This window comes from Schistocerca piceifrons, chromosome 3 (genome assembly GCF_021461385.2).
Source record: "Schistocerca piceifrons isolate TAMUIC-IGC-003096 chromosome 3, iqSchPice1.1, whole genome shotgun sequence".
NCBI lineage: Eukaryota > Metazoa > Arthropoda > Insecta > Orthoptera > Acrididae > Schistocerca > Schistocerca piceifrons.
The window spans coordinates 532,367,940-532,393,496 of record NC_060140.1 but is presented as its reverse complement, the minus strand read 5'-3'; the positions used below and the strand labels follow the sequence as shown (position 1 = coordinate 532,393,496).

Here is a 25,557-nt window from a genome sequence, read left to right as displayed (position 1 = left end):
TACAATAGTTTACTGTTGAACATCTACAAGCAGTAAAAGGTCAACCACAAAGTTCACAGTTCTTGAAGAACAGAAAGGTAAGTATGGAGCAGACACTGTCACTGTTTGAACACACGGCCTAATTGCGTAACATTTATTACACTGTTAAGTTGATGCATTGTTGTCGTTCTAAACAAACAGGTTCCTCGTCTGAAACTCGGATGTGGGCTTATAGTCATAGGTACTGAAACTACAGATTGTTCGAAGTTAAATTTACAGGAATTACAATTAAAACTTAACTCATTCGATTAACTGAATACATCGAAAAATTGGTACTTTTTAACAGTTTCTTCTACTACAAAAGTGAATTATTTGTTTAAATCATGGAATTAACATATTTAGTTATGCAAACAATACTTTTGACAAAATGTTAATTACTTTGGAATTAATTAAGAGCTGGCTTTGCTAACATGTTTTCGAGTAGAGCCAAATAGAGACCTTAAGGTTACTAGCATTTTGTCTTCCAAATGTGTATAATTAGTACAGAATTTATGTTTGTTTATATGTAACAGTAGAATTTAAGTTACGAAACAGTTACTGATTTCACCCTATAACAAAAGATACTAGCTGGGAATAGCTGAAATAAATTAGAAAACCAATTACATAAATAAAACTAAGCACAAAATTAGATCTGATGTTATCTTCTTTAAAACTGAGGGCCAACCTTTCTACTTTATGAAAATGCAGATTATTCTCATGTATGTTAATGGTAATTAGTTAAAAGTGAAAAATCGAATTTAAGGTGGCAGATGGCAAAACAAGAGGGGAAGTAAAAATATCCCAGCTTGTTTTGTCACAACAGGGTGTTTGTTTTATCTTGTAACAACTAAATATTTCAAAAAATATTCATCATATGGAAAAAGAACTGTGTCAGATAAAAAGTTTACGGACATATGTCTGTATTAAAATTAGCCACCCCAACACCACCCACTATGAGAGAGACTCAGCTTTTTATTTTCAAATGCAGACCATCATTTTAAATGCAGATTCAGATTCTATGCCAAAATATATCCAGTGTTAACCTGAAAATTTATTTATTTTTTTTAACCATCTGTGGCAGATATTGCTGTAATCAACTAAATTTTGGTTTTTGTAATTAAGGACCAACTTATTTGATTCCAAATTACATTTGCAATAAAATGTAACTTCTTGTCCTAAACAGTTCATATTTTTGTTAAAATTTAATTCAGTTTTGCAAATTTGATTGTACAGTTAAACTTTTACATTTAGACATTTAATAGTCTGGCAAATAAAGCTACTTTTCACATAACTTAGTTTTCTGTTGATTTCGTTAAGTTCCTGCATCATCAGGATGCTTGATTTCAATTAGTCCCCCATTTCTCACATCCTGGCGAATGATTTCGGTGTGTTCTTCCATCCAACCATCATAATACTGTCAACCACTATGTAGCTACTGGTGGAATACAATCTACAACCACTGTTAGAGAAAATGTTCCAAATACTAGAGACAGGTGCACCTGCCATGCATACACACATATGGAGTGAAGTCTTACACACATGCCCCACTGCTCAACACCCTAGCACAGTGCCAGGGGTTTACAGGCTGGACACTTTTAGCACTGACATGTCTCACTCAAAACTTCTATATTGTGAAAAGGAAAGTTGCTACTCAGAATACAGCGGAGATGCTGAGTCACAGATAGGCACAACAAAAAGACTGTCACAAATATAGCTTTTGGCCAGGCCGTCAAAATTAGACAACAAACGCACACATATACACTCATACACACGACTACAGTCTCAGGCAAACAAGGCCACAAAACTTCAATATCTTTTTTTATAAATTGTGTGCAAATGGAATCTGTTTCTGCACTGTTGACTTCTTATTTTCTTATAAAAAGACAAAATGCTTCAAAGATCAGGTTCTTTCTTCTCCACTCATATTATTATAATAGTTACAGCCATGCTTAATTACATTTCTGTTACTATTTCCCGTTTCTCCATTATTTCTTTTGTAAAGCTTAGATTTTTAACCATTTGTGATCATCTTTTCTTCATTCTCAAATGAAACAATATGGTTCCAGAGACCTTCTCAAGTGTCAAGCATCTATGATGCATATATGCAGACTGCAGCAATGAATAAAAATTTGTACCATGGCTGGGATTCAAACTCAGGGCTCCTGCTCAATAGGCAGATGTGCTAACTACTACACCACCCTGGCACAATGGCTTGGCACAACAGCACGTACTACCCTACAACGCCTCCCTCACTTGGTATTTCCCCAAACTTGAATAACATTGCAGAGGCATTCTATTCTGTTTCAAATGCACTGTTCAAAGCAGAGAAGATTCATGGAGAAGGAGAAAGGACTATGCAGGTGCATTGGACAGATAGGATGTGTGTGTAGCACAAGAGTTGGAGCAGAAAAGAGGAAATGCACATGGAGGACAGGGACTAGCAAAGGCTAGTATTCAAATGTGTATCTTGTAGCCTTACCTTTTATATCATAACAAGAAAGTATGGAGCAAGAAGGTCTATGTACTGTGAAGATTATAACTGAGTTTTTTCCAAATATTCCATTAATTGACTGGTGATCTAAAAACATGTATAGTGATGATGAGATCACCAAACCTCACTACGATTCTATTACTTAGCAATGAAAACTGGTTACCCGACCATACGGGGAACTAACTTGCTCACATGACTAGGTACAGTCACATGCAGTGATCACGAGAAATACCTTCACGGAAAGCTGCGACAACTTGCAATTAATGTCACCTACATGGCACAGGAATTATAATGGTACAGTGACAGTAAATATTTCATTGATAATATAAATAAATAAGATATTAAATAGCAATTTCTGCAATATTATTAACAATACAAGGAAATACCATCTTGGCACAAATTTCACAACAGTTGATGCACAGAACTAAATTTCCAGGCAAGCGAAGAAATACTCAAAACACCTGTTTCATCTATTCGATTTGATTTTCAAAGGTGCCAGAATGAGCGAGTCATTATGTGCAGACTTGCAAAAAGGAGCATCAGAATTAAAGTGGCCAGTGGTTTATTTAGATGAACTGTAGATTTGTGTACAATAAGCACTGTGAATAAGTGACAGTGTATGAAGAGTACTCACAATGTTTCACTATTGTGAATACAGAGTGTTGTTTCATCTTCACTTTTCCTGCATGACTACAACAGAAAAACTTTGGACTATAAGTAGAAATGGACAGGAAAAAAACACAGAGAGAAGGAAAGCTGAACTTACAACATTAATAGAGAAGCACCAGCAGTCTCATCTTCATTCCATTCACACAATTTTGCAATAAAATGATTCCCCTCTTACTACTGCCTACCATCTAGACCCAAATACACTGCCTGACAAAACAAAGTTAAGCACCTAGAAGACATGGTTGGGTGTCACTACAAGGTGCTACCCGAAATATCCGAGAATTTCAATGAACCAGTAAAATTAGTAGCAGTACGACATTTCCACCACTACATGTCTCGAGGTACAGTCTTAGCTACTGCGGCACAAAGCTGTGCCATCTTTGGTGCATGCAGTTGTGGGTTGTAGATGTGTGTGTCAGGATGTGTTTCAGAGCTTTAGCGAATTGTAAAATCGAAAACATGAAGGAGCAGTGGATTTTCATCAAATTCTGTTTCAAGTTGAAGACAACAGCAGCTGAAACCCACCGCATGCTGACAGAGGCATTTGGTGAGAGTGCACTGAGTCAACCATGAACATTTGAGTGATTGAAGTGCTTAAAGGAAGGCTGAGAATCTGTGGAAGACGACACACACTCTGGTCAACCATCAACATGCACAGCAATGGAGGTGATCATGAAAGTGCATGACACGATTAATTCAGACTGAAGGCAGGCAATTCATGTTGTTTGCAACAGATGCAGTACATGTCAATGAATTCTAGCTGACAAACTGAACATGAAAAGAATTCCAGCAAAGGTACCTCACCTTCTCAGCATTGACCAAACAAAACCTCAGGATTAGACAGGCACTGAACTGCAACAAAGAATTTCAAAGTGTTCAAAATTCTTATCCTGAGTTATAAAAGGTGATGAATACTGCATCTATGGTTATGACCCTGTAATGAAGCAGCAGTCATTACAATGGAAAATGCCATCGTCTCGAAGGCTGAAAAAAGTTTGACAAATCCTCAGCAACATAAAGCCAATGCTGATTATTTTTTTCTGCATTCAGGGAATACTGCAAAGGAGTTTGTTCCAACTGCTCAGATTGTAAGGGTGCAGTTTTACTGTGAGGTTTTGGGGAAAATGTTTGGCACCAATGGCCACAGTTGTAGAAAAAGAAAGACTGCTTGGTGCACTATGACAATGTATCTGTGCAGACTTCACTTGTGAAAGAATTCCTGCCCAAAAACAACACGGCAATGGTCCCCTACCCTCACTACTCACCAGGCCCTAGCCCCATGCAACTTCTGCCTGTTCCCGAAGATGGAATTCATGTTAAAGGAGCGACATTTTAACTTCACTGAAGACATCAAAGTGCAATCATAATGGATCCTCAACACCCTTCACCATGCAGACTCCCAGGAATGATTCAAAAAATAGGAACAATGCTGGGACCATTGCATACAAGCGCAAGGTGACTACTTTGAATTCACCGAGCGAGGTGGCGCAGTGGTTAGCACACTGGACTCGCATTAGGGAGGACGACGGTTCAATCCCGTCTCCAGCCGTCCTGATTTAGGTTTTCCGTGATTTCCCTAAATCGTTTCAGGCAAATGCCGGGATGGTTCCTGTGAAAGTGCACGGCCGATTTCCTTCCCAATCCTTCCCTAACCCGAGCTTGCACTCCGTCTCTAATGACCTTGTTGTTGACGGGATGTTAAACACTAACCACCACCACCACCACCACTACTTTGAATTCGATGGAGGACATTAGGACACAAGTATGGCTGTCTGAGTTTTACAATGAAATTCTCGGATATTTTGGGTAGCATCACGTAAAACTTTGTATACATGCACTCCGTTGGCAGGTATGTAGAGACATTTCCCTGTGACAGGAAGAATGGCTACTGGAATGTGTTAGTGTTGTTCATGTTTAGCGCTGTTATCAAGCCTGGTAGGATATATAAGGGCACAAACAGCACCAGATGCTGGGAGATCACTGCTAGGGACACAGATACGCTGCATCATGTGAGGAATCATTATCGGCAGCTGATACAGTTTGAAAGGAGCCTCACTGTGGGTCTCCACTTGGCTAGGTGGTAAAACTTTGCAAGAGCCAGAATTGTGGGACATTCAGATGTAACACTGACCCAATGTTGGACTACATGAGAATTGAGGATAGGCATACAAGTAGTCAAGTTTTAGGTCGACCACGTCTGAACAACACAAGATACAATCACTGTATCGTGCACTAAAATGGTGCGGAAATTTTTAGACTACAGAAACTTTAAACTCACCACACTCAAATTTCTGCTCCCTTAGTGTTAGGTAGGAATAAATGAACATGTTGGTTTATAATGTTACTCCTGTAGTGATTAATGTTAGGTAAGATGATGTTTTGTAAATCCATTGATTTTGTAAATATTGAACACATTTGTTTTGGCTTTTGTGCACCTTCTGTTTGATGTATTCGTTGGGCTACAGGTGGCTTCGGGGCGCAGCAGCCAATATTATGAAGTCACAGCAAATGCACAGAGGTCTCATTGCCAACTGCAGCTCCAAGGAATAAACCAGATGGAAGAATCTGTGAACCAATAATAAACAATGCCGGAGAAGAGAATATCAAGCCTGGATCTCTTATGATGGCATCTCATGAGACATCATACACCGTGTAACAGAGTCTAAGAACAAAATAATTTATCAGCAAGAGCCGCAGTCTACTGATTTATGTACATTAGGTAAACAACTGTTTTGAGAATTGTGTGGGAGTATTGCAAGGCATGGTTATAGTACAACACAGTAACACTAACAGAAATTCATGTGGCATCCCAGCAGCGCCAACCAAATCATAACTCCTACCTTCTGGGCCTGCCATTCGAGAACAAGTAATGGCAACCCGGCAACATTTTGTGTCATCCTGCACCATACGTCAGACTAGCAACAGCCGGATGTGAGGAAATTACCATACCAACTGAAGGATGCAGTTAACACCACAACATAAACAGCTGCATTTAGAGTGGTGTCATATATAGGAAACAAGACCTACTGATGAATGGCATCACATCGAGTTCACTAATGAATTGTGGTTCTAATTTACTCCACATGACCATCAGTGGCGAGTATTGCAGCACACTGGGGAGACATCCAATTCTTCCAATGTTCTGGAGAGGCACAGCAGTGTTATTTCCTTGCGTCCTGGTGCGAGAAGCCTCTGAATATTACTTCAGGTAACGGCTAGTAGTGATATAGGGAACTCTTGATGATAAGCGCTATGTCGTGGACATCCTGCGTCCTCATATATTACTTTGCATGCAACAGTATACTGATGCCATTTTGCAACAGAACAATCCACATCAGCACATGGCACATGTGTTTACGAACTGTCTGTTTGATTTTGAGGTACTCCTGTGTCTGCCAAGATGTCCCCCCTGCTTAGCTGAGTGGTGACGAGTTTGACTCCCATGCGGCAGGCCCGGGTTCAATTCCTGGCCGGGTTCGAGATTTTTTCTGCAAGTGGACTGGGTGTTGTGCTGCCCTCATGATCATTTCATCCTCATCACTGGCACGCAAGTCACCCAATGTGGCATCGGCTGAAATAAGATTTCAATTGTGCACCAGCTTATCTCCACTTCTCACAAAATCAGTGCACATATCCAGGCCACAGAAGTGGAATGTCATACTGATAAGTGGGCTCATATTGCCAACTTCTTTGTGAATTTGACTTGATTTTGTGGTCACTGAACTAACATAACATACTACCTTAACCTGTGAAGTTTCATTTCATTTCCTCCTCCTCCTCTTCTGGGTGCTACACTTTTTGTCAGACACTGTACTACAGTACGAGTCTGGCTTCTTGCAATAAATAAGACCCTTAGACATAGTAAGTCAAGCAGTTCACTCTTTAATACAAAAAAAGGCTTTTGCTGCTAATAAAGCAGCCTGATGCAATCCCTTCAACGTGACGCTTCTTCGGCAACTTGCACATCAATTATGGTACGTTATAATCAATTGGCTTTTGAGTGTATCTCTGACTCAACCTCCTTCCAGACCCTTCAACCAGAGAAAAACAAGAGGTTGTCAACAGGAATCAAATCTGGGACCTCAGTGTTGATAACAATGAACACTGACCACTACACCACATGGTAAGTTCTCTCATGCTGCTGTAACAATACATCTCCATCTCCATCTACATCCACATCTACATCTATACTCTCCAAACCACCATGAGGTGAATGGCAGAGCGTATGTCCCATTGTACCACTTATTAGGGTTTCTTCTGTTCAATTCACATATGGCGCGCGTGAAGAATGATTGATTGAGTGCCTCTGTACGCGCAGTAATTATTCTCATCTTATGCTCACGATCCCTACATGAACAAAATGTAGGGGATTGTAGTACATTAAAAGAGTGATCATTTAAAGCCTGTTCTTGAAACTTTGTTAATAGACTTTCTCAGGATAGTTTATCTCTATCTTCAAGAGTCTTCCAGTTCAGTTCCTTCAGTATCTCTGTGACCATTTCCCATGTTAAACAAACCTGTGACCATTTATGTTTACCTCCTTCGTATATGTTCAACATCCCCTGTTAGTCCTATGTGGTACGGGTTCCACACACTTGAGCAATATTGTCGCATAAGAAGCTGAGTAGCACCATGGTGTAGTGGTTATGATACTAAACTGTTGCATGGAGGGTTATGAGTTCAAAACTCACCTGGACTGTACAATTTTAATTTCTATATTCAGTTCGAGTACATTCTAGAAGTATCCACAATTGTTAAGAACCATTGTACTGGAATGTTCTGTAGCTGTATATATACTGTACGTGTTCTGACCGGAGGCAGTTCGCTCCGCACTCTTGTATGCGCAGGTGCTGAATAAACCTTCGTTAAGTGAAGTTAGTGTTTGCCATTCATCTAATTACACCTTCTTCTATGTGACATTATTCTGGTGGAGACGCTGGGTATTGGAACTTATGATAGTGCACATTATCGACGACACAGTGGCTTCCATCAGGCCACAACAGAGCCGCCGTTTATGTGGCGAGAAACCCAAGTTCAAGCCATTTTCAACAGATCGCAATCTACCAGAGACAGAAGAAAAAGAGGACGTTACGATGACAGCAGCTGTGTCCTCCACATGAGACATCCTTCCAGTTTCTCTGGTGATGATGGCCAAGATCCAAACAAGTGGCTGAAGGTATATGAGCGTATAGCCAAATTTAACAAATGGGATGACACAGTGTGTTTGGCTAACATATTTTTCTACTTGGAGGGCACTGCCAAGCAATGGTATGAGAACAATGAGGAGAAGTTCACAAGCTGGGAAGTGTTCCAGGCGGAACTGCGCAAGTATTTCAGTGACACACAATGACAGAAGTGCAAGGCTGAAGATAAATTAAAGTGCAGGGCACAGCGTCCAGGAGAAACTACAGCGTCCTACATTCCAGACGTCTTGGAGCTATGTAAAATAGTGGATCCTAGAATGAAGGAAGATGATAAGATTGCACGTCTCATGAACGGTGTTGCTGAGGACATGTATCAAGCCCTAGTCCTGACAGAGGTTACGACAGCAGACGACTTCATAAAATGGTGCCAGTATATCGAGACAATGCATCAAAAAAGAATTACATGCAATAAGTTTGAATGGCTTCCAAACGTCGTATCGATGTCTATGATGGAGGAAGCAACCGATTTCACAAGCGTTCTTCATCAGAGAGTGAGAAAGGAAGTTCAGAAGGCACTTGGATTGCACAGCTAGCAAAAAACCGAGACGCGTCAAGAGGTCATAAGGGAGGAAGTGGAACAGACATTAACCCAATCTTTCATCCTTCATTTCCCTTTAAAATGGTGAAAAAGTCGAGACCCAGGCAGAGTTACATTCCTACAATGCTGCATGAGGAACCTGTTTGAGCACCAAGGAAGACTGACGTCTGGAGCACCCAGGATGACCAACCAGTATGTTTCCACTGTGGACAACTGGGACACGTGGTGTGCTATTGTCGAGAAAGGCAGCAGATATTTGATGACGCCTACGCCAGAAGACAGCAGACCGATCTGAGCCAACGGCAACTCCGGGACGACGAAGATGAACAAGAAGATGTGGGTGCAGGACAATGTAGGTCACCATCGCCACAAGCTAGCCACTGGAGAAGACGATCCCCAACACGCTGATCAAGGTCTCCATTGCCATTTAGAAGCTCCAACCGATCACCCAGCCGCTGCAACCTGGAAAACTAAAGGGTGCGACCTTCCATGGAGGTGAAGCCGCCAAAGAGAAAAATCCTCTGCCGTCAATCAATACAAAAATGATACGAAACTACGTCGATATCCTCATGGATGGCCGACCAGCCCAAGCTCTTGTGGACTCTGAAGCATCATATTCAATCATTTCGGAGAAGTACCGTTGCCAGTTGCAGAAAACCATATTCGTTGACAACAAAACATCTCTGCTGAAGGTGGCTAATGGGAAATATGTAACACCTACACGAAGATGTACCATTCGTGTGGGTATAAGCGGCCATACACAGCCCTTAGAATTCATCATCTTTCAAGAGTGTAATCATGATGTCATTCTTGGATGGGACTTTTTGAAAGCTTCTCAGGCAATTATAGATTGTGGTTGCTCGAAGATTATGCTAGAGGAGATGAGATGAGATACTGTAGTCAGGAAGATGCGCATCTGAATGTGTGGAGACTGTGTGTGCTGGTTGAAGTGATCATTCCTGCAGACAGCGCTAGAAAGGTAACTGTCATGTGTCATGCCATGCATCAACCCATGGATCTTGTAGTGGAATGTAAGAGAAGCATACTACCGAAGAATAACTTTGTCATCCCAGCCTCTGTCGTCTCATTTAAGAATGGATTCGGTGAATTGTGGATAGTTACTGTCGCCAAGAACCGCAGATCCTTCCAAGACAAATGTGCATAGCAAATGCTGAGCCGTTAATTGAAGAACAGCTGAGCATCATAGAAACCTCCCATGCCAAGTCTGTGGGCGAAATTAGCGCTACCACTACGAGACAAGATCTTCTAGCTTGACTATCACCAGATCTCACTAAGGAAAAACAGAAGAAGCTACTTGCCATTCTTCAAGAAGTTCTCTGTGTGCTTCAATCCACAGGTGAAGAGCAGATTAGGCAAATAGACAGTGAAGCACCGGAGACCATCAACCAATAAGCCAGAGAGCATACCGTGTTTCAGCAATGGAACGTCGAATAACTCGCGACGAGGTAGAGAAAATGATGAAGAATGATATCATTCAGCCTTTGCAGAGCCCATGGTCATCATCAGTGGTCCTCGTCAGGAAGAAGGATGGCAGTTGACACTTTTGTGTTCATTACAGGAAGCTTAAATAAAAAGGATGTTTACCCTCTTCCACAAATTGGCGATACACTTGATTGTCTGAAGTGGGCTAAGTTTTTCTCCACCACGTACATGTACTCGGGATACTGGCAAATCGAAGTAGATGAGATTGATCATGAGAAAACTGCATTCATCATCCCTGAGGGCTGGTATGAGCTTAAGGTAATGCCGTTTGGTTTGTGTAATGCACCAGTGACTTTTGAACAGATGATGGATAATCTTCAACTTCACCTGAAGTGGATGATGTGTCTTTGTTATTTAGGTGACATTACAGGGTTCTCAGAGACATTTGATGAACATATAAAAAGACTAGGGCTGTTCTTAAATGTCTCCAACAAGGCAGACTGAAACCTAATCCAAGAAAGTGTCTCTTTGGAGCAAAAGAAATCAAAATACTTGGACACGTTGTGTCAAATGAATGTGTGCAGCTAGGCCCAGAAAAAGTTAGATCTGTAACGGAATTTCCTATTCCTGAAAGTATTAGAGATGTGAGAAGCTTCCTTGGATTATGCTCTTATTACTGTCGTTTTATCAAAGACTTTTGTACCAAAGCCAGGCCACTCCAAGAGTTGTTCATTCAATTTGTTGGTTGACAGGTCTTAAGGATCCAACAGGATGACTTGCCAGGTGGGCACAGCGTCTTCAAGAGTATGACATTACCATAGTGTACAAAAGTGGAAGAAAACACGAAGATGCTGACTGTTTCTCAAGAAACCCTGTGCAAAACCATCAAGACTTTGATGAAGATAGTGATTGCCTCGCTGCACTCCAGGATCTCTCTGCTGAGCAGAAGAAGGATGCCAAGATATCTCACATTATGCTTGCCTTAAATTGGTCAGAGGATGTGAAAGGACAATTTAAGGTAGTTAATGGATTACTTTGCAAGAAAAACTTTGATCTGCTTGAAAAGAGCTGGCTACCAGTGATTCCTAAACACATTTGCTGAGATGTTCTACAGAAATTCCATGACACACCTGAGGCCAGACATTTCTGATTTATTAAGACATATGATAGAATCTGCAAGAGATTTTTCTGGCCAGGTTTATTTAGGAGTGTCCGTCACTATGTGTCGCACTGTCGAGAGCGTCAGAGGAGAAAGGCAGTTCCTCAAAAACGACCTGGCCAACTCATACCAATTCCACCAGCCGAAACGCCTTTCCAGCGTGTTGGGATTGACCTCTTTGGACAATTTCCAATGTCTGCTAGTGGCAATAAATGGATTATTGTTTGCCCTGATTATCTGACACGCTATGCCATTACAAAAGCCATGAAAACAGCCAAAGCATCCAAGGTAGCCAAATTCATCATGGAAGACATTGTATTAAAGCCTGGTGCCCCAAGGTCATTAATTACGGATTGAGGGAAAGTTTTTCAATCGAATCTTGTGGCAGAGATAAACCGTCGGTGTAACATTACTCATCACATGACGACTGCCTACCATCTGCAAACTAACAGGCTTACTGAACATCTTAATAAGACCTTAGCCGACATACTATCAGTGTTCGTTCGTCAATGTTGAGCAGAGCAACTGGGATGAGGTGCTACCTTTCATGACGTTTGCCTACAACACCGCCAAACAAGATACCACAGGATTTACGCCATTTTTCCTGGTGCACGGGTGTGAGGTGACTGTATACATACTGTGGACACTGTGTTTCCGTTACATCTGATGACATGGACAACTACATTGGCCAGGTGTTAATCAGAGCTGAGGAAGCTCAGCAGTTAGCTCGGCTCAGCACACTGCAGGCCCAAGAAAATGATCGCCGAAGGTATGATGCGAGCCACCGCCCTGTTGTCTACCAGCCTGGTGACCTCGTCTGGATCTTCACTCCTGTTCGAACGAAGTTTGGTGTCTCTGAGAAGCTTCTCAGGCACTACTTTGGACCTCATAATGTTGTAAGACAGTTGTCTGTTGTAATTTATTAAGTTGAAGATTTTGACCGCAACGCAAGGCGACGAAAGATTAAAGATACAGTCCACATCCTTCGAATGAAGCCCTACAAGGATCCTGCCACCCAGGGTAAATTCAAAGCTCCAGCAACAGGCAACAAGCGGAATAAGAAGTTCTAAGAAGATCACCACCAGGGCAAGCATCAGTCATCGAGAGTCGGAGTATGCAGGACCAATGACTCGTTCCTGGACTAGGAGGACATAACATCGAGACGCTGTTCTCTTAAGGAGCGAGCAATGTCACAGAAGAAGCTGAGTAGCACCGTGGTGTAGTGGTTATGATACTAAAATGTTTGCAGTTCGCTCTGCACTCTTGTATGTGCTAGTGCTGAATAAACCTTTGTTAAATGAAATTAGTGCTCGTCATTCATTTAATTACACCTTCTTCTATATGACTATATTCTAGAATCGGTCGCACGAGTGATTTGTAAGCAATCTCCTTAATAGACTGATGGCACTCTCCCACTCCACCAAAGTCAACCACATGCTTTACCCATCACTGAACCTATGTGATCCTTCCATTTCATATTCCTACAAAATATTACATACAGGTAATCGTATGATTCAGCTGATTCCAGCAGTGGGTCATTGATATTATAGTCACAGGATACTATTGTTTCTCGTTTTTTGAAGTGCAAAATTTTACATTTCTGAACATTCAGAGTAAGTTAGCAATCTCTGCACTATGTTGAAATCTTATTCAGATATGACTGAATATTCATGCAGCTTCTTTCAGATATTACTTCATTGTAGTTAACTGCATCATCTGCAGAAAGCCTGATTTTACTATTAATATTGTCTGCAAGGTCATTAATATACAACATGAACAGCAAAGATCCCAACACTCTTCCCTGAGGCACACACCCGAAGTTACTTCTACATCTGATGATGCCTCTCCGTCCAAAATAACATGTTGCATTCTCCCCACCAAAAAGTCCTCAATCCAGTCACAAATTTCACTTGATGCCACATAAGATCATACTTTCGACAAATACTTTTCGGAAGTCAAGAAACTGAATCTACCTTATTGCCTTGATCCAAAGCTTCCAATATCTCACATGAGAAAATTGCGAGTTGGGCTTCACATGATCAATGCTTTCGAAATAAATGCTGGTAGGTATTGAGGAGATCATTCTGCTCAAGATACCGCATTATGTTTGAGCTCAGAATATGTTCTAAGATTCTACAACAAATTGATGTCAAGAATATTGTACGGTAGTTTTGTGAATCACTTCTACTATCCTTCTTGTAGACGGGTGTGACCTGCGTATTTTCCAAGAACTGGGCACAGTTTTTTGTTCCAGGGATCTATGAGAGATTATGGTTAGAAGGGGGTTTAACTCAGGAACTCTATTAAGCCTGGAGCTCTGCTCATTTTAATGATTTCAGCTGTTTCTCAACAACACTGACGCTAACACTTACTTCACTTATCTTTTCAGTGGTACAGGAATTAAATTGGGGCCATTCTCTTGGCATTTCCTTTGTAAAGCAACATTTGAAAATAATGTTAAACATTTCAGCTTTTGCTTTGCTACCCTCAATTTCACTACCTGTTTCATTCACTTAACTTCAGTGCCACTAACAACCTATACATAAGACCCAAATTTCTTTGCATTCTGTGGAAGATCACTTGACAACATTCTTGTACAGTAGCCACTGAAGGCATCACACATTGCTCTCTTGAAAGCTAAATGGGGTTTTTTCTCTCTACAGGTTGGAGAAAAGTTGTGTCACGAAATTTTAACCCTGGATAGCTGATGACAGTAGGAACCAATATTACTAATGTTGTGTGGTCGACAATGCACAATTTTTAAACTACGGAAACTTGGCACCACACGCTCCGATTGAACCCGGGATTGCCCTATTTCCACATGCTCTGGACAATGCATGACCGCGAATGCTTTGCCTGCTGGAGATCGCGATGTACCCAAGGCAGTCCAAATGCTCAGTGGTAGCGTGCCAGCCTTCCACTCTGGATGCCGGGGGGGGGGGGGGGGGGGGCAAATCTGCCGGGTTCGTGGCACATCCATTGTAGTTTCATGGAATTTTATAAATTGTGTCGGCCCTGAAAAGGGCATTTTTTGTAGCTAAGATATTGTTTACTTAAAGCAAGTACTCGAACAGTGTTTTGCCAAACTCTTTCAAAGATTCCTGGCATTGCCCTGATGTGATTGGCGGCATGTTGAATGTGATCCATTTTGATGTGATTGGCGGCATGTTGAATGTGATCCATTACTTCCTCTTCAGTTCTAGGTGGTTCACAAATGTGTGGGTGAACTACAACCTTGAAGAATCCCCACAGCAAAAAGTCCGGTGGCGTGAGATCTGGTGATTGTGGTGGCCATGTCCCATGAGCCCCTCTGCCAATTAGCCGGACACCAAAGAGTTCATTTAAATATCCATGCACAGCATAACTGTTATTTGCAGGTGCCCCATCATGCTGCAACCACATTCATAGCTGTATGTCCAGAGGAACATCTTCCGGCAGGCCAGGTAGAGTTTCTTGCAAAAAGTGGTGGTAAGTTGAACAAGTAGACAGACCAGCCCAATCAAATGGTCACCACACCACCTGCCCAAAAGTTGAGCGAAAATAGTTCCTGGTGTCTGTGGATGTATGTGACGTGAGGATTTCTCATTGGCCACTAATGGACATTTTGAGTGTTTTAAAGGCCATCCCGACAGAAGATGCACTTGTCGGTAAACAACACAATGGCAGGGAAGTCAGGATCTCATGCAACACGTGGCAGAAACCACCGGTAAGACCCTAGCCTGTGTTCATAGTCTGCCAAAGGATTTAGGTCTTGGACAGGGTGGAAACTAAATGGATACTGTCTGTCATCCTTCAAAACCTCCAAGACTAACCGATGAGTGACCCCCATGTCATGTCTAACCGCTCAAGTACTTGTAACAGGTGCTACCTCAAAGTACTCAAGAATAGTCTCTTCAAATGCAGCATCCCACCATGTTCGAGGTCTTCCAGCATCACAATGATATCCCGCTAATGAGCCTTTTTTGCCAATTCGCCAATGAATTGCTGTAAATGTCTGCAGGTGTGGGTGGCGTCTTGCTGTGTACCGTTCCTCATATAACCGTGCACATTACCATCAGCTAGTCCATAAACAAAAACCATATCTCATTGTTCTTCAAAAGAATACTGTACCACCATGCTTACTGTATTACTAAATCGCAGGTGACGTGCGTGTGCTCCGAAGCAAAGCTTACATGTGAATGCCTATGATGTGAGGTGGAGACAACCAGCAAGATCTATTCGACGTGTGTGTATCACGTTGGGGCAGTGACAGGGCGTTGGACGTTTGTTTGTATGAACCAACAACCACAGCGCTGCCCAACCACCAATGAATGGCAACAGGGCAATCCCATGGCCAATCGGAGCACATGTGCCAAGTTTCCATTGTTTAAAAATGATGCTTTGTTGACCTACACAACATTAGTAATTTTGGTTCCTACTGGCATCAGCTATACAGGGTTAAAATTTTGTATCCTGTATAGCCTTATGCTTTGTTTTACACCTATTACGCTGTAATCTCTGTTTCTTTAGAAGTGCCTTTACAGTGACTTTATACATTTTATACCATGGAGGTTCCCTCCCATTATGAATTGTTCTACTGGGTACATATCTATACAGTGCATGATGAACTACTCGTCTAAACTTGAGCCAGAGTTCCTCTACATGCTCTGCCCCGTGCTGAATGTTTCAGGTTCCTCACTGGCTTATGACACTACTGATTTTTTATCTGGCTTACTGCGTGTGTGTGTGTGTGTGTGTGTGTGTGTGTGTGTGTGTGTGTGTGTGTGTGTGTCTATATCTTTCTGCATGTTTTAGATGTCTTTTGTACTTTGGTAATCATAGTTGCCACAACTGGCATCATGGTCACTGATACCAGTTTTGATGTGGACATCCTCAAAGAGGTTAGGTTTAGTTGCAGCCCATTAGATTCGATATATTTCCATCGTGAGTGCTGTTCCAGATTATCTGTTCAAGGTAGTTTTCCGAGAAGGCATTTGGTAAAGTTTCACAGGATGTCTTATCATGCCCTCTTAAAACAAAACAGTAATTTTCCTGATTCGTTCTTTCTTTCTTACTTATTTTTTATATTGTGGTTTCAGGGCACAAAACAGCTATGGTCATAAAAAACAGGAATTTAAATCAGCAGCTATGGGAGTGAAACTCAAGACAGAGGGAAACTAAAAATGGAAGGAAATTTTAGAGAAGTGCTATTGAAGGGGGATTGTTTTCCCCAAAAAGAGCTTCAAACAACCGATGTCATCTCACTAACACTTCTAAACTCAAGAATGCGATCAGGTGAGCACACGTCATTTGCTAAAAGGAAAGATATATCAGGAACAGCTGTAAACATGTGCGTAGCGGATTAAAATAGGGGTACTGAAGTAAAAGGTGTCTCACCGTCCATGATTGATACAGTAGGGACAAAGCGGGGGAAGGTCGCCACATAAAAGATGTCAGTGGCTAAAAAGACAATGCCCAATCTGGAGTCCAGTTAAAATTACCTTCTCCCGACGACAAGGCTGGGAAGAAGAGGTCCAAGCAACAGGGAAGAGGTTTTATTTCCCGTAATTTATTATCCTGAAGTGCACACCAATGTGTGTGCCATAAAAGAACATGGCCACGGCCACATAAAACACTCTGTAGATGGGCAAAGGGAATCATGGGAACAGCGGGCCGAGGAAGAGAGATAGCACCCTTTGCCTCTATATTGGCTGCCTCGTTTCCACGTATGCCAACCTGTCCTGGAATCCAAAGGGATGCCACAGAGATGCCCCCCAAGTGGATCATGTGAAGGCAGTCCTGAATCTGGTGGACCAGAGGATGGATGGGACAAAGAGATTGGAGATTGAGAAGAGAACTGAGTGAATCCGAGCATATAATACACTGTACCCGCTGATGACAACAGATGTATTGGGCAGCCTGTAGAACAGCGTAAAGCTCTGCAGTAAAAACTGAACACTGGTTGGGAAGCCGAAATCTAATACGGGTGTTGTCAATAATATAGGCACTCCCGGCACCAAAGGTGGTCTTGGAGCCGCCGGTGTAAATAAATGTAGCATCCTCTATTTGTGCGCTTAGAGCAGCAAATGCCCGACGATAAACTATGGGGGGGGGGTTACTATCCTTGGGAAGCTGACAAAGGTCACGGAGGAGGCAGGTCCGGTGGCGAAACCAAGGTGGCATTGTACCCCATTTATCAAGAAAGTTTTAGGAAATTGAAAGGAAAGTTAGTGTAGCAGTTGACAGAAGTGGACTCCTGGTGGTAGTAGAGAGGAAGGGCTCACTGCATACCCTAAATCCAAGGAGGCGCCAAAAAAAAAAAAAAAAAAAGGGCATGGGTCGGATGAGCAGTCATGGAAGACAGATGACTAGCGTAATGACTCAGAAAGACGGCTCGCCAATTGGACAGCAGAAGTTCAGCAGTCTCAGCATAAAGGCTCTCCATGGCGCTAATGTAAAAAGCTTGAGACGCTAAACGCAATCCACGGTGGTGGACAGAATCTAGACACTGAAGGGTAGACAGCCATGCAGAGGAGTAAACTATGGTTCCGTAGTCCAATTTCAAGCACACTAAGACACAATATAGGCGGAGGAAGACCACTTGGTCCGCTCCCCACGAGGTACCACTCAGAACACAGAGGGTACTGAGGGATTGCAGACAGCGAGCTTAAGATATGAAATGTCAGCACAGTTTTCTGTCAAATGTAAGTCCCAAGAATTTGGCAACATCTGTAAATGGAAGGTCAATAGGGCCTAGATGTAGTGAAGGTGGATACAACTCAATACGATGCCAAAAATTTACACAGACAGTCTTACTGGGAAAAAATCAGAAGCTGGTTTCGATGCTCCATGAGTGGAGGCGATTGAGACATTCTTGAAGACGTTGTTCAAGAAGGCTGGTCCGTTTAGAGGTGTAGTAGATTGCAAAATCGCTGATAAAGAGGGAGCCTGAGACACTGGGAAGGAGACAATCCAAAATTGGATTTATGGCAATGGCAAACAGTACAAACTTAGCATGGAGCCCTGGGGCACCCCGTTTTCTTGAGAAAAAGTACAGGATAGAGTAGTGTTCACCCGCACCTTAAATGTGCGCTCTGTCATAAATTCACAGATGAAAAGGGGTAGACGACCTCGAAAGCCCCAAGAGAAAAGTGTGCAGAGGATACCTGTCCTCCAACAGGTATCATGAGCCCTCTCCAGATCAAAAATTATAGCTACAGTTTGGCGTTCCCTGAGACAACTGTTCATGATATAAGTGGAGAGAGCAACAAGATGGTCAACTTGCGGAACAATGCTTTTGGAAACTGCACTGGGCAGGTGTCAAAAGGTTCTGGGACTCCAGCCACCAGCCTACATGGTAATTTACCTTATGCTCCAAAACCTTACATACACTACTCGTGAGAGAGATTGGTTGATAGTTAGAGGGGAGATGTTTGTCTTTTACAGGTTTCGGAATAGGAATGATGAAAGCTTCCTGCCATCTTCTGGGAAAGGTACTGTCGGTCTAAATTCAATTATAAAGGAGAAGGAGGTAACACAGACTAGGGTATGATAAATGCGGCAACATTTGGACGTGGATGCCATCTGGTCCTGGGGCGGAAGAGCGAGAGGAAGAGATTACATGTTGGAGTTCCCACATAGAAAAAATGGTATTATAGCTGTCACGACTTTGAGGGGAGGAAGCAAGAGGTTGCTCTTCCGCTGCTTGTTTCTTTGGGAGAAAGGCTGGTGGGTAATTTGAAGAGCTCGAAACCTCAGAAAAGTGTTGACCCAATGAGTTAGAAATTGTGATTGGGTCCACTAAGGTATCTGGCGTCACAGTTAGCCCAGGGAGCATGGAAAAACTAGACGTGCCAGATAACCACCAAATTCGACTCCAAACTACAGATGAGGGCGTGAAGGTGTTAAAGGAGGTGATAAAGAAATCTCAGCTTGCCTTCTTGCTATCACGTACGATACGATGGCATCGCAGCCGTAATTGCTTATAGCAGATATAATTGGCCAATGTAGGATGGTGGAAGAAAATGTGAAGAGCACGTCTCCGCTCGCATATTGTGTCACGGCACACCTCGTTCCACCAAGGAACTGGGGGGTGCCGGCCCAAAGGGGAGGTACGAAGTATTGAAAGTTCTGAGGCTGTAAGAATAACTTCCATAACATGAGTGACCTGATCATCGATGCTAGGAAATTGACAGTCATAAAATGTTGCGAGAGAGGAGAAAATTGTCCAGTTGGCTTGGGAAAAGTTCCAGTGTCTTGGGCACTTAGATGGCAATTGCGGCTGTAATTGAAGGACACATGGAAGATGGTCACTCAAGTGTGTATCAGCAAGAGCGAACCATTCAAAGTGCCAAGCTAGCCAAACAGTAGCGACCGAAAGATCCAAATGAGAGTAGGTTGACGTGGAAGCAGACAAAAATGTAGGTTCCCCAGTGTTGAGACAAACAAGATCCGCTTGGTGGAAAAGGTGAGTCAATAAGGAGCCTCTCCAACAAGGACAAGGAGATCCCCAAAGCAGCTGGTGGATGTTGAAGTCCACAACCAGCAAACAGGGGGATGGGAGCTGATCAAGAAGATGAAGGAGATCGGCTCTTGCCATTGGTGTGGATGACGGAATGTAAATGGTACAAAAAGAGAAGGTGTATCCAGAGAGGGAAAGATGTACAGCGACAGCTTGGAACTGTGTATGGGGATTGGATGATAATGGATAGTATCATCAAGAAGAATCATAAGTCCCTCGTGTGCCAGAATGCCATCAACAGAGAGGAGATCAAACCGGACTGACTGGAAATGAGGGAAGACAAAACAATCATGGGGATTAGCTTCATTTCCTGAAGGCAGAAGGTGACCAGGGAGTAGGACCGTAACAGGATCGGCAGTTCATCCCAACTGGAGAGAATTCCATGGATGTTCCAAAGGATAACTGACTTAGGGTGGACGAAAAAGGGAAAATACTCACCACAGTTACCGTCAAGTCAGTGACTGCCGAGAGCGAGTGGCCGAGAGCATGGATTGGCATTCAGTCAGAGGCAGAAGATCCTGATCCATAGGTTGTTCGGGGGCAGCTCCTGCCGCCAGTGATCAGCTGGTTGATTGGCTGCCAGCGGTGCATCTCGGCAACATGTGAGATAGCAGAGGGCAGTCACCACTGTGCGGCGCTGTAGAAGAGACATGCCTTGGTGGAGAAGGAGAGGAACTGTGTTTGTTATGAGCCTTCTTGGGAGCAGGACGTTGAGATGAAGGAGGAGTTGGTGGTTGTGAGCTCTGAGAATGTAAAAAATCTTTTGGAAGTCCAGGCATCCAAATTAGGGGCCCACGATTTAGAAGGAGCCAATGAAGGTTGATCCTTAGAGTGAACAGGTGAAAGTGGGGAGGTTGAATGGGCGATCTTTGGGCTGGCCAATTTGACGACTGTGGTGCTAATGGTGAGATTGCAAGTCTGCGTGGCCACCTCCTTAGCAGTTCGAGGACAGGCGAGGACAGTGCTATATTTACCCCACTGGGAGCAGAATGGGCTTTTTCTCCTGGAAAATAACTTACGAGCAGCAAAGGTAGAGACCTTTTCCTTCACTTGGATTTCCTGAATAATTCGTTCATCTTTAAAAATAGGGCAATCTCTAGAGGAAGCAGCTTGGTCGCCCATACAGTTGATGTAATGAGGGCATGGGGGTGGACAATCACCATCATGAGCATTCCTGCCGCAAGTAATGCATTTGGCTGGATTGGAACGCAACTGGCAGGTATGATTAAACCTCTGACATTGATAGCAACACGTAGGGTTGGGGATCTAAGGGTGAACTGAAAGTATCTCATAGCCCGTTTTTCTGTTCGATGGAAGTTGAACTCTGTCAAATGTCAAGAAGTGAGTGTGGGTCGGTACCAATTCCTTTTCAACGCTTTTCATTACTTGATGTATGGCCATTACTCCCTGATCAGATGGGTAATTTTGAATGTCATCATATGATAATCTGTTGAGTGATCTTGTATAAATCACCCCGCCCAATGAGTTTAAAGTATGGTGCGCTTCCACCCGGACAGGGAAGGTGTGTAGCAGTGTAGTTCGAAACAATTTATGTGCCTGGAGGGCACTGTCTGTTTCTAACAACAAGGTGACATTTCGTAACCTGGAACAAGACTTTACAGGACCTGCAATTGCATCGAAACCTTTCTGAATAATGAAACAGATTACTGTTGAGAAGTCTTGACCTTCGTCAGTCCGAGAAACAACTAGGAACTTTGTCACCGATGGAAGAATTTTCTGTGGCTAAGACTCACCTAGCTTCCTCTTGTCGGCTGAAGTTGTAGTAGTAGAAAAAACCATTGCAAAAGTATTCCCCATGATTACCGGTGTCTCTGATGGTGCACTCCTTCCTAGTGGGGGTCCTCTCAGAGAGCACTCTTGCCTTAGGCGATTGTCCACACCTCCTGAGAAATGGATGGAGGGACCAATCAGCAAATCGGCATGTTCGGAAGGTACCAGTTTGAGTAATCACCCTCCCTGGGCCTTGCCTTTACCAGGGGGCATGTATGTGTCTTACTTGTCTACCCGGGGCAGGGAATTACACTTTACCCCATCACCGGCTATGCGTGGGGACGCATGGGTCGGCCTTCAGACATGCACAGGGAGGAAAGAGAGGAAAAGGGAGGAACAAAGAAACAAAAAGAAGAGAAGAATTCTCAAATGCTGCAGTGGAGATGAAGGTAAAGAGAAGAATCAAGGAAAAGGAACGACAAAGTAAGGACAGATACTTGACACTGTAGAGACATAAGAAGAGAAACCACTTCATTTGGTCACAAGCATCTGTCTCCGGGTGTAGGCATAAGGAAAGGTAAAGGGCGGGGAAGGATCGGGGGGGGGGGGGGGGGGGGGGGGGGGGGATGTGGGAAGGGAAGGCATATAGGAAAGGAAAGAGAGCTGCAGAAGTTGTGGACCCCCTGCGGGGTCCCAATTCATTATTGGATGATTAAAGTCTCCACCAGGGATTACAGTATGACTGGGGAACTCATGTGCAAGTGAACTGAGGTTTTCTCTAAAGTTTTTGGTTTCATTAGGAGATGAGTCTGGTGGGCAACAGAAGGATCTAATCATCATTTTATGCCCATCCCCGATACTGAGTCTTGCCCAAACAATCCCACATGCAGCTTCAACTTCTATCTTGGTGGATATGAGTTTCTTGTTTACTGTGACTATTATATCACCACCATTTCCAACTTGCCTATCTTTTCATTATATTCTTAAATTTTCCCAAAAAATCTCACTGCTCTCATTTTCATGTTTCAACCTGCTTTCTGTACCTAGTATTATGTGAGCTTCACTGCTTTACATGAGCACTTCAAACTCTGCCATTCTGTTGTGATGCTTCAGCAGTTTGCCATTAGGATTTTAATACTCTCACCTGTGCAGGTATTTCTTTAAATCTTACACTGACACTTCTCGGTGGATGAAGAGTCGCCTAATCTAAACGCCACACACAGTTTTACTGTAGTGACATTATAAAAGTGGAAATGCCACACATCAAGCAAAAAAATGTGTAATGACTCCAAGAGAAGAGATAATTTGGCAGATGAGGAAATTGAAAATACAGTAAAATCAATCAGCATAGATTTGAACAAAGGAGTACACGTTAACCTCTGCAACTGAAACAGCAGACAACAAATCAGCTGGGGAATATAGTGATATCACTGGGGAAGGGAGTTTCATGGATACAGCCAGTGAAGCATCCTGAGCAGTCAAGGAGAGGTGTACTGTACATTTTGTTTCTGTTCTTCTTGTAAATGGACAATACATTCAATGGTGCACACAGGTGCATAGCATGTGACAGTGCTCAGCTTGTGTGAATACTGAAGTTTCTCAGGCATAAACACAGTCATGTCACCACCCTGGCCAGATAACCAGTTCGCTTGCCCAGTAATACATGTATTTCTTTTAATATGTTTACATTGTGTCTTTATGATGGAACATGCAGCACATTGTACTAATATTAATATGACTGCATCACAATCCTTAGGGACTGAACAACTTTTTGCTTCTTTTATGTGGTGGAGCACCTAGTAATTTATACTCTGTGCCAGTGTTTTTTTCACCTCAGGATTACAATGCCAGAGCTACATGTCATATCTCCAGAGGGTTACTGACTTCAGAAAAGTACCCTTCCTTCTGCTGCACAGAGAGAAAGCATCTCACAACATGTCACCATTCTCCTAGGATTTTGTTAAAGTGACAAGCTAATGATCACAAAAAGTCTTTTGAAGATGATTATTAATTATTTTGAAGACACTGCTATATTAGATTCATACAGTCTCAATGAAATTTACATAATGGTAGCTGCTGGCCATCACAGGCAATTTTTAGTCATCATGGGTAATCACTGCAGCTATATTATCCATTTAGAAATCCAAAATAAAGATACCACCCAGCTCTATGATGAATACCATACTTTTTATGCACAATTTTTGTCCTTTAAGACTAAACACTGCAGTAGAAAGCATTACTTTTTCCCCTACAAACTTAATGCAACTTTTCAAAAGTAAACATAAACAAAATTTCCTCTCTACCTATTCATTCTTGTCACAGCACAGAAAACACTACACTATTGTCAAATGAACAGCAGTAATGCATCTTATGGATATTTTAATTCAACCATGTTTATTTCAATTATTCAATGTACATGTTTGCAATTATCAAGAAAACTGTGAAGGGGGAAGAGGACAACACAGTCTTCATTGATCAATCCTTGTAAGTAGTATAACTGCTAAACATTTTTGACATCTTTTAGCCTACTGCCTTGCCACTTTAATACACTACCTTATAACAAGGCACAAAGATGCTTTACCTTGTCAGATCAGCTATTCTTCTTCCACCCATCTTTAGCGCAGAATATTTTGGAGGTGTCTGCAATATTTTTCCTCTAAATGACATCAAAGCTTCCTCTAATGACTCTTTTGATATGTGATCTGTTTGGAAATAGCATTGAGGTATATGATTATCTTCATACTGGGCAGAAAAGTTAATACACAATAATATAAAAGTCCATTTACCGTAAGGTGCTGAATTGACATGAATTCCAGTCTCGTTATATGTAGTTGTTTCAGAACCCAAACATCCTGTTACTACATATTTTTTGTTTCCATGTAGAAATCGTGCTAAAAGCTGACAGCCCTCACCAACACCTACAACTGAAATTTACGATTTTTAAGTACTAGGGGACATCATAACAAATGCTTGTTGTGTCAAAATTTTTAATACTAATGATGTCATTAAGTTAAAAGTTGCAACTATCTGCTTATATGTCAAAGTGGTTCCAAAAGAACGTAAGAAAAAGACAATGAATGAAAATAGGATAGCTCAAAACTATTGCTATTGTATATACTAGTCTAAATACCATCTCCTCAAAATAAAATAAAATAAAATAAATAAAAAATTAATAATTCAAAGTGTAAAATAAAAACTACAAAAATCGTAACAGATTTCACTTGCTTGGGTTAGTGAGAGGTATTTTAAAATCTACAACTGTTTCTCAATTAATAATGAACATATTATAAAAAGGAATTCTTGATGTGTTGTTATTGTGGAGTTCAGTCCACAGACTTGTATGATGCAGATCTCCATATAAGCCTGCCTTGTAAAAGTCTCTTCGTAATTATTGATACTTACATCCACTTGAGCCCTTCCAGTATTGTCAATCCTTGGTCTTCAACAATTTTTACTCCCTGCACACTTCCCTCAATTACCGAATTTGGTAATTATTCATGCTTCAGCTTACACCTTCTTTTGGTCACATTCTGTCACAAATTTCTTTTCTCCCCAATTTGATTCAGTGCCTTTTCATTCGTTATCCATTCCACCCATCTAATCCTTCTGTAGCAGCACATTTCAAAAGCCTTCATTCTCCTCCTCCTCATCTGCGGTGTTTATCATTCACAGTTTGCTGCCATACAAGGATGAGTAGAACCACATATACTATTTTTTTATTTGTTTACTTTTGTTCTCTTGGACTTATACCAGTGACACAATGTGGTAAAATTCATTATATTACATGTACACTGAAGAGCCAAA

At 42.1% G+C, this 25,557-nt stretch overlaps 1 protein-coding gene across 7 annotated transcripts in view; it reads right to left on the bottom strand.

Annotated features, from left to right (window-relative positions):
- LOC124789479 (probable tRNA pseudouridine synthase 1) overlaps window positions 1-25,557 on the bottom strand; it is a 116,412-nt gene that overhangs the window by 78,915 nt on the left and 11,940 nt on the right. For all 7 annotated transcript variants that reach the window (XR_007016124.1, XM_047256856.1, XM_047256852.1 and 4 more), the window contains 2 exons: window positions 24,540-24,677; window positions 24,335-24,455 (listed from right to left, as the gene is read on the bottom strand). Coding sequence is in view for 6 of the 7 variants with exons in the window: in XM_047256856.1 (XP_047112812.1) it covers window positions 24,335-24,455; window positions 24,540-24,677 (259 nt within the window). In the remaining variant the exon portion in view is untranslated. The remainder of the gene's footprint in view (window positions 1-24,334; window positions 24,456-24,539; window positions 24,678-25,557) is intronic.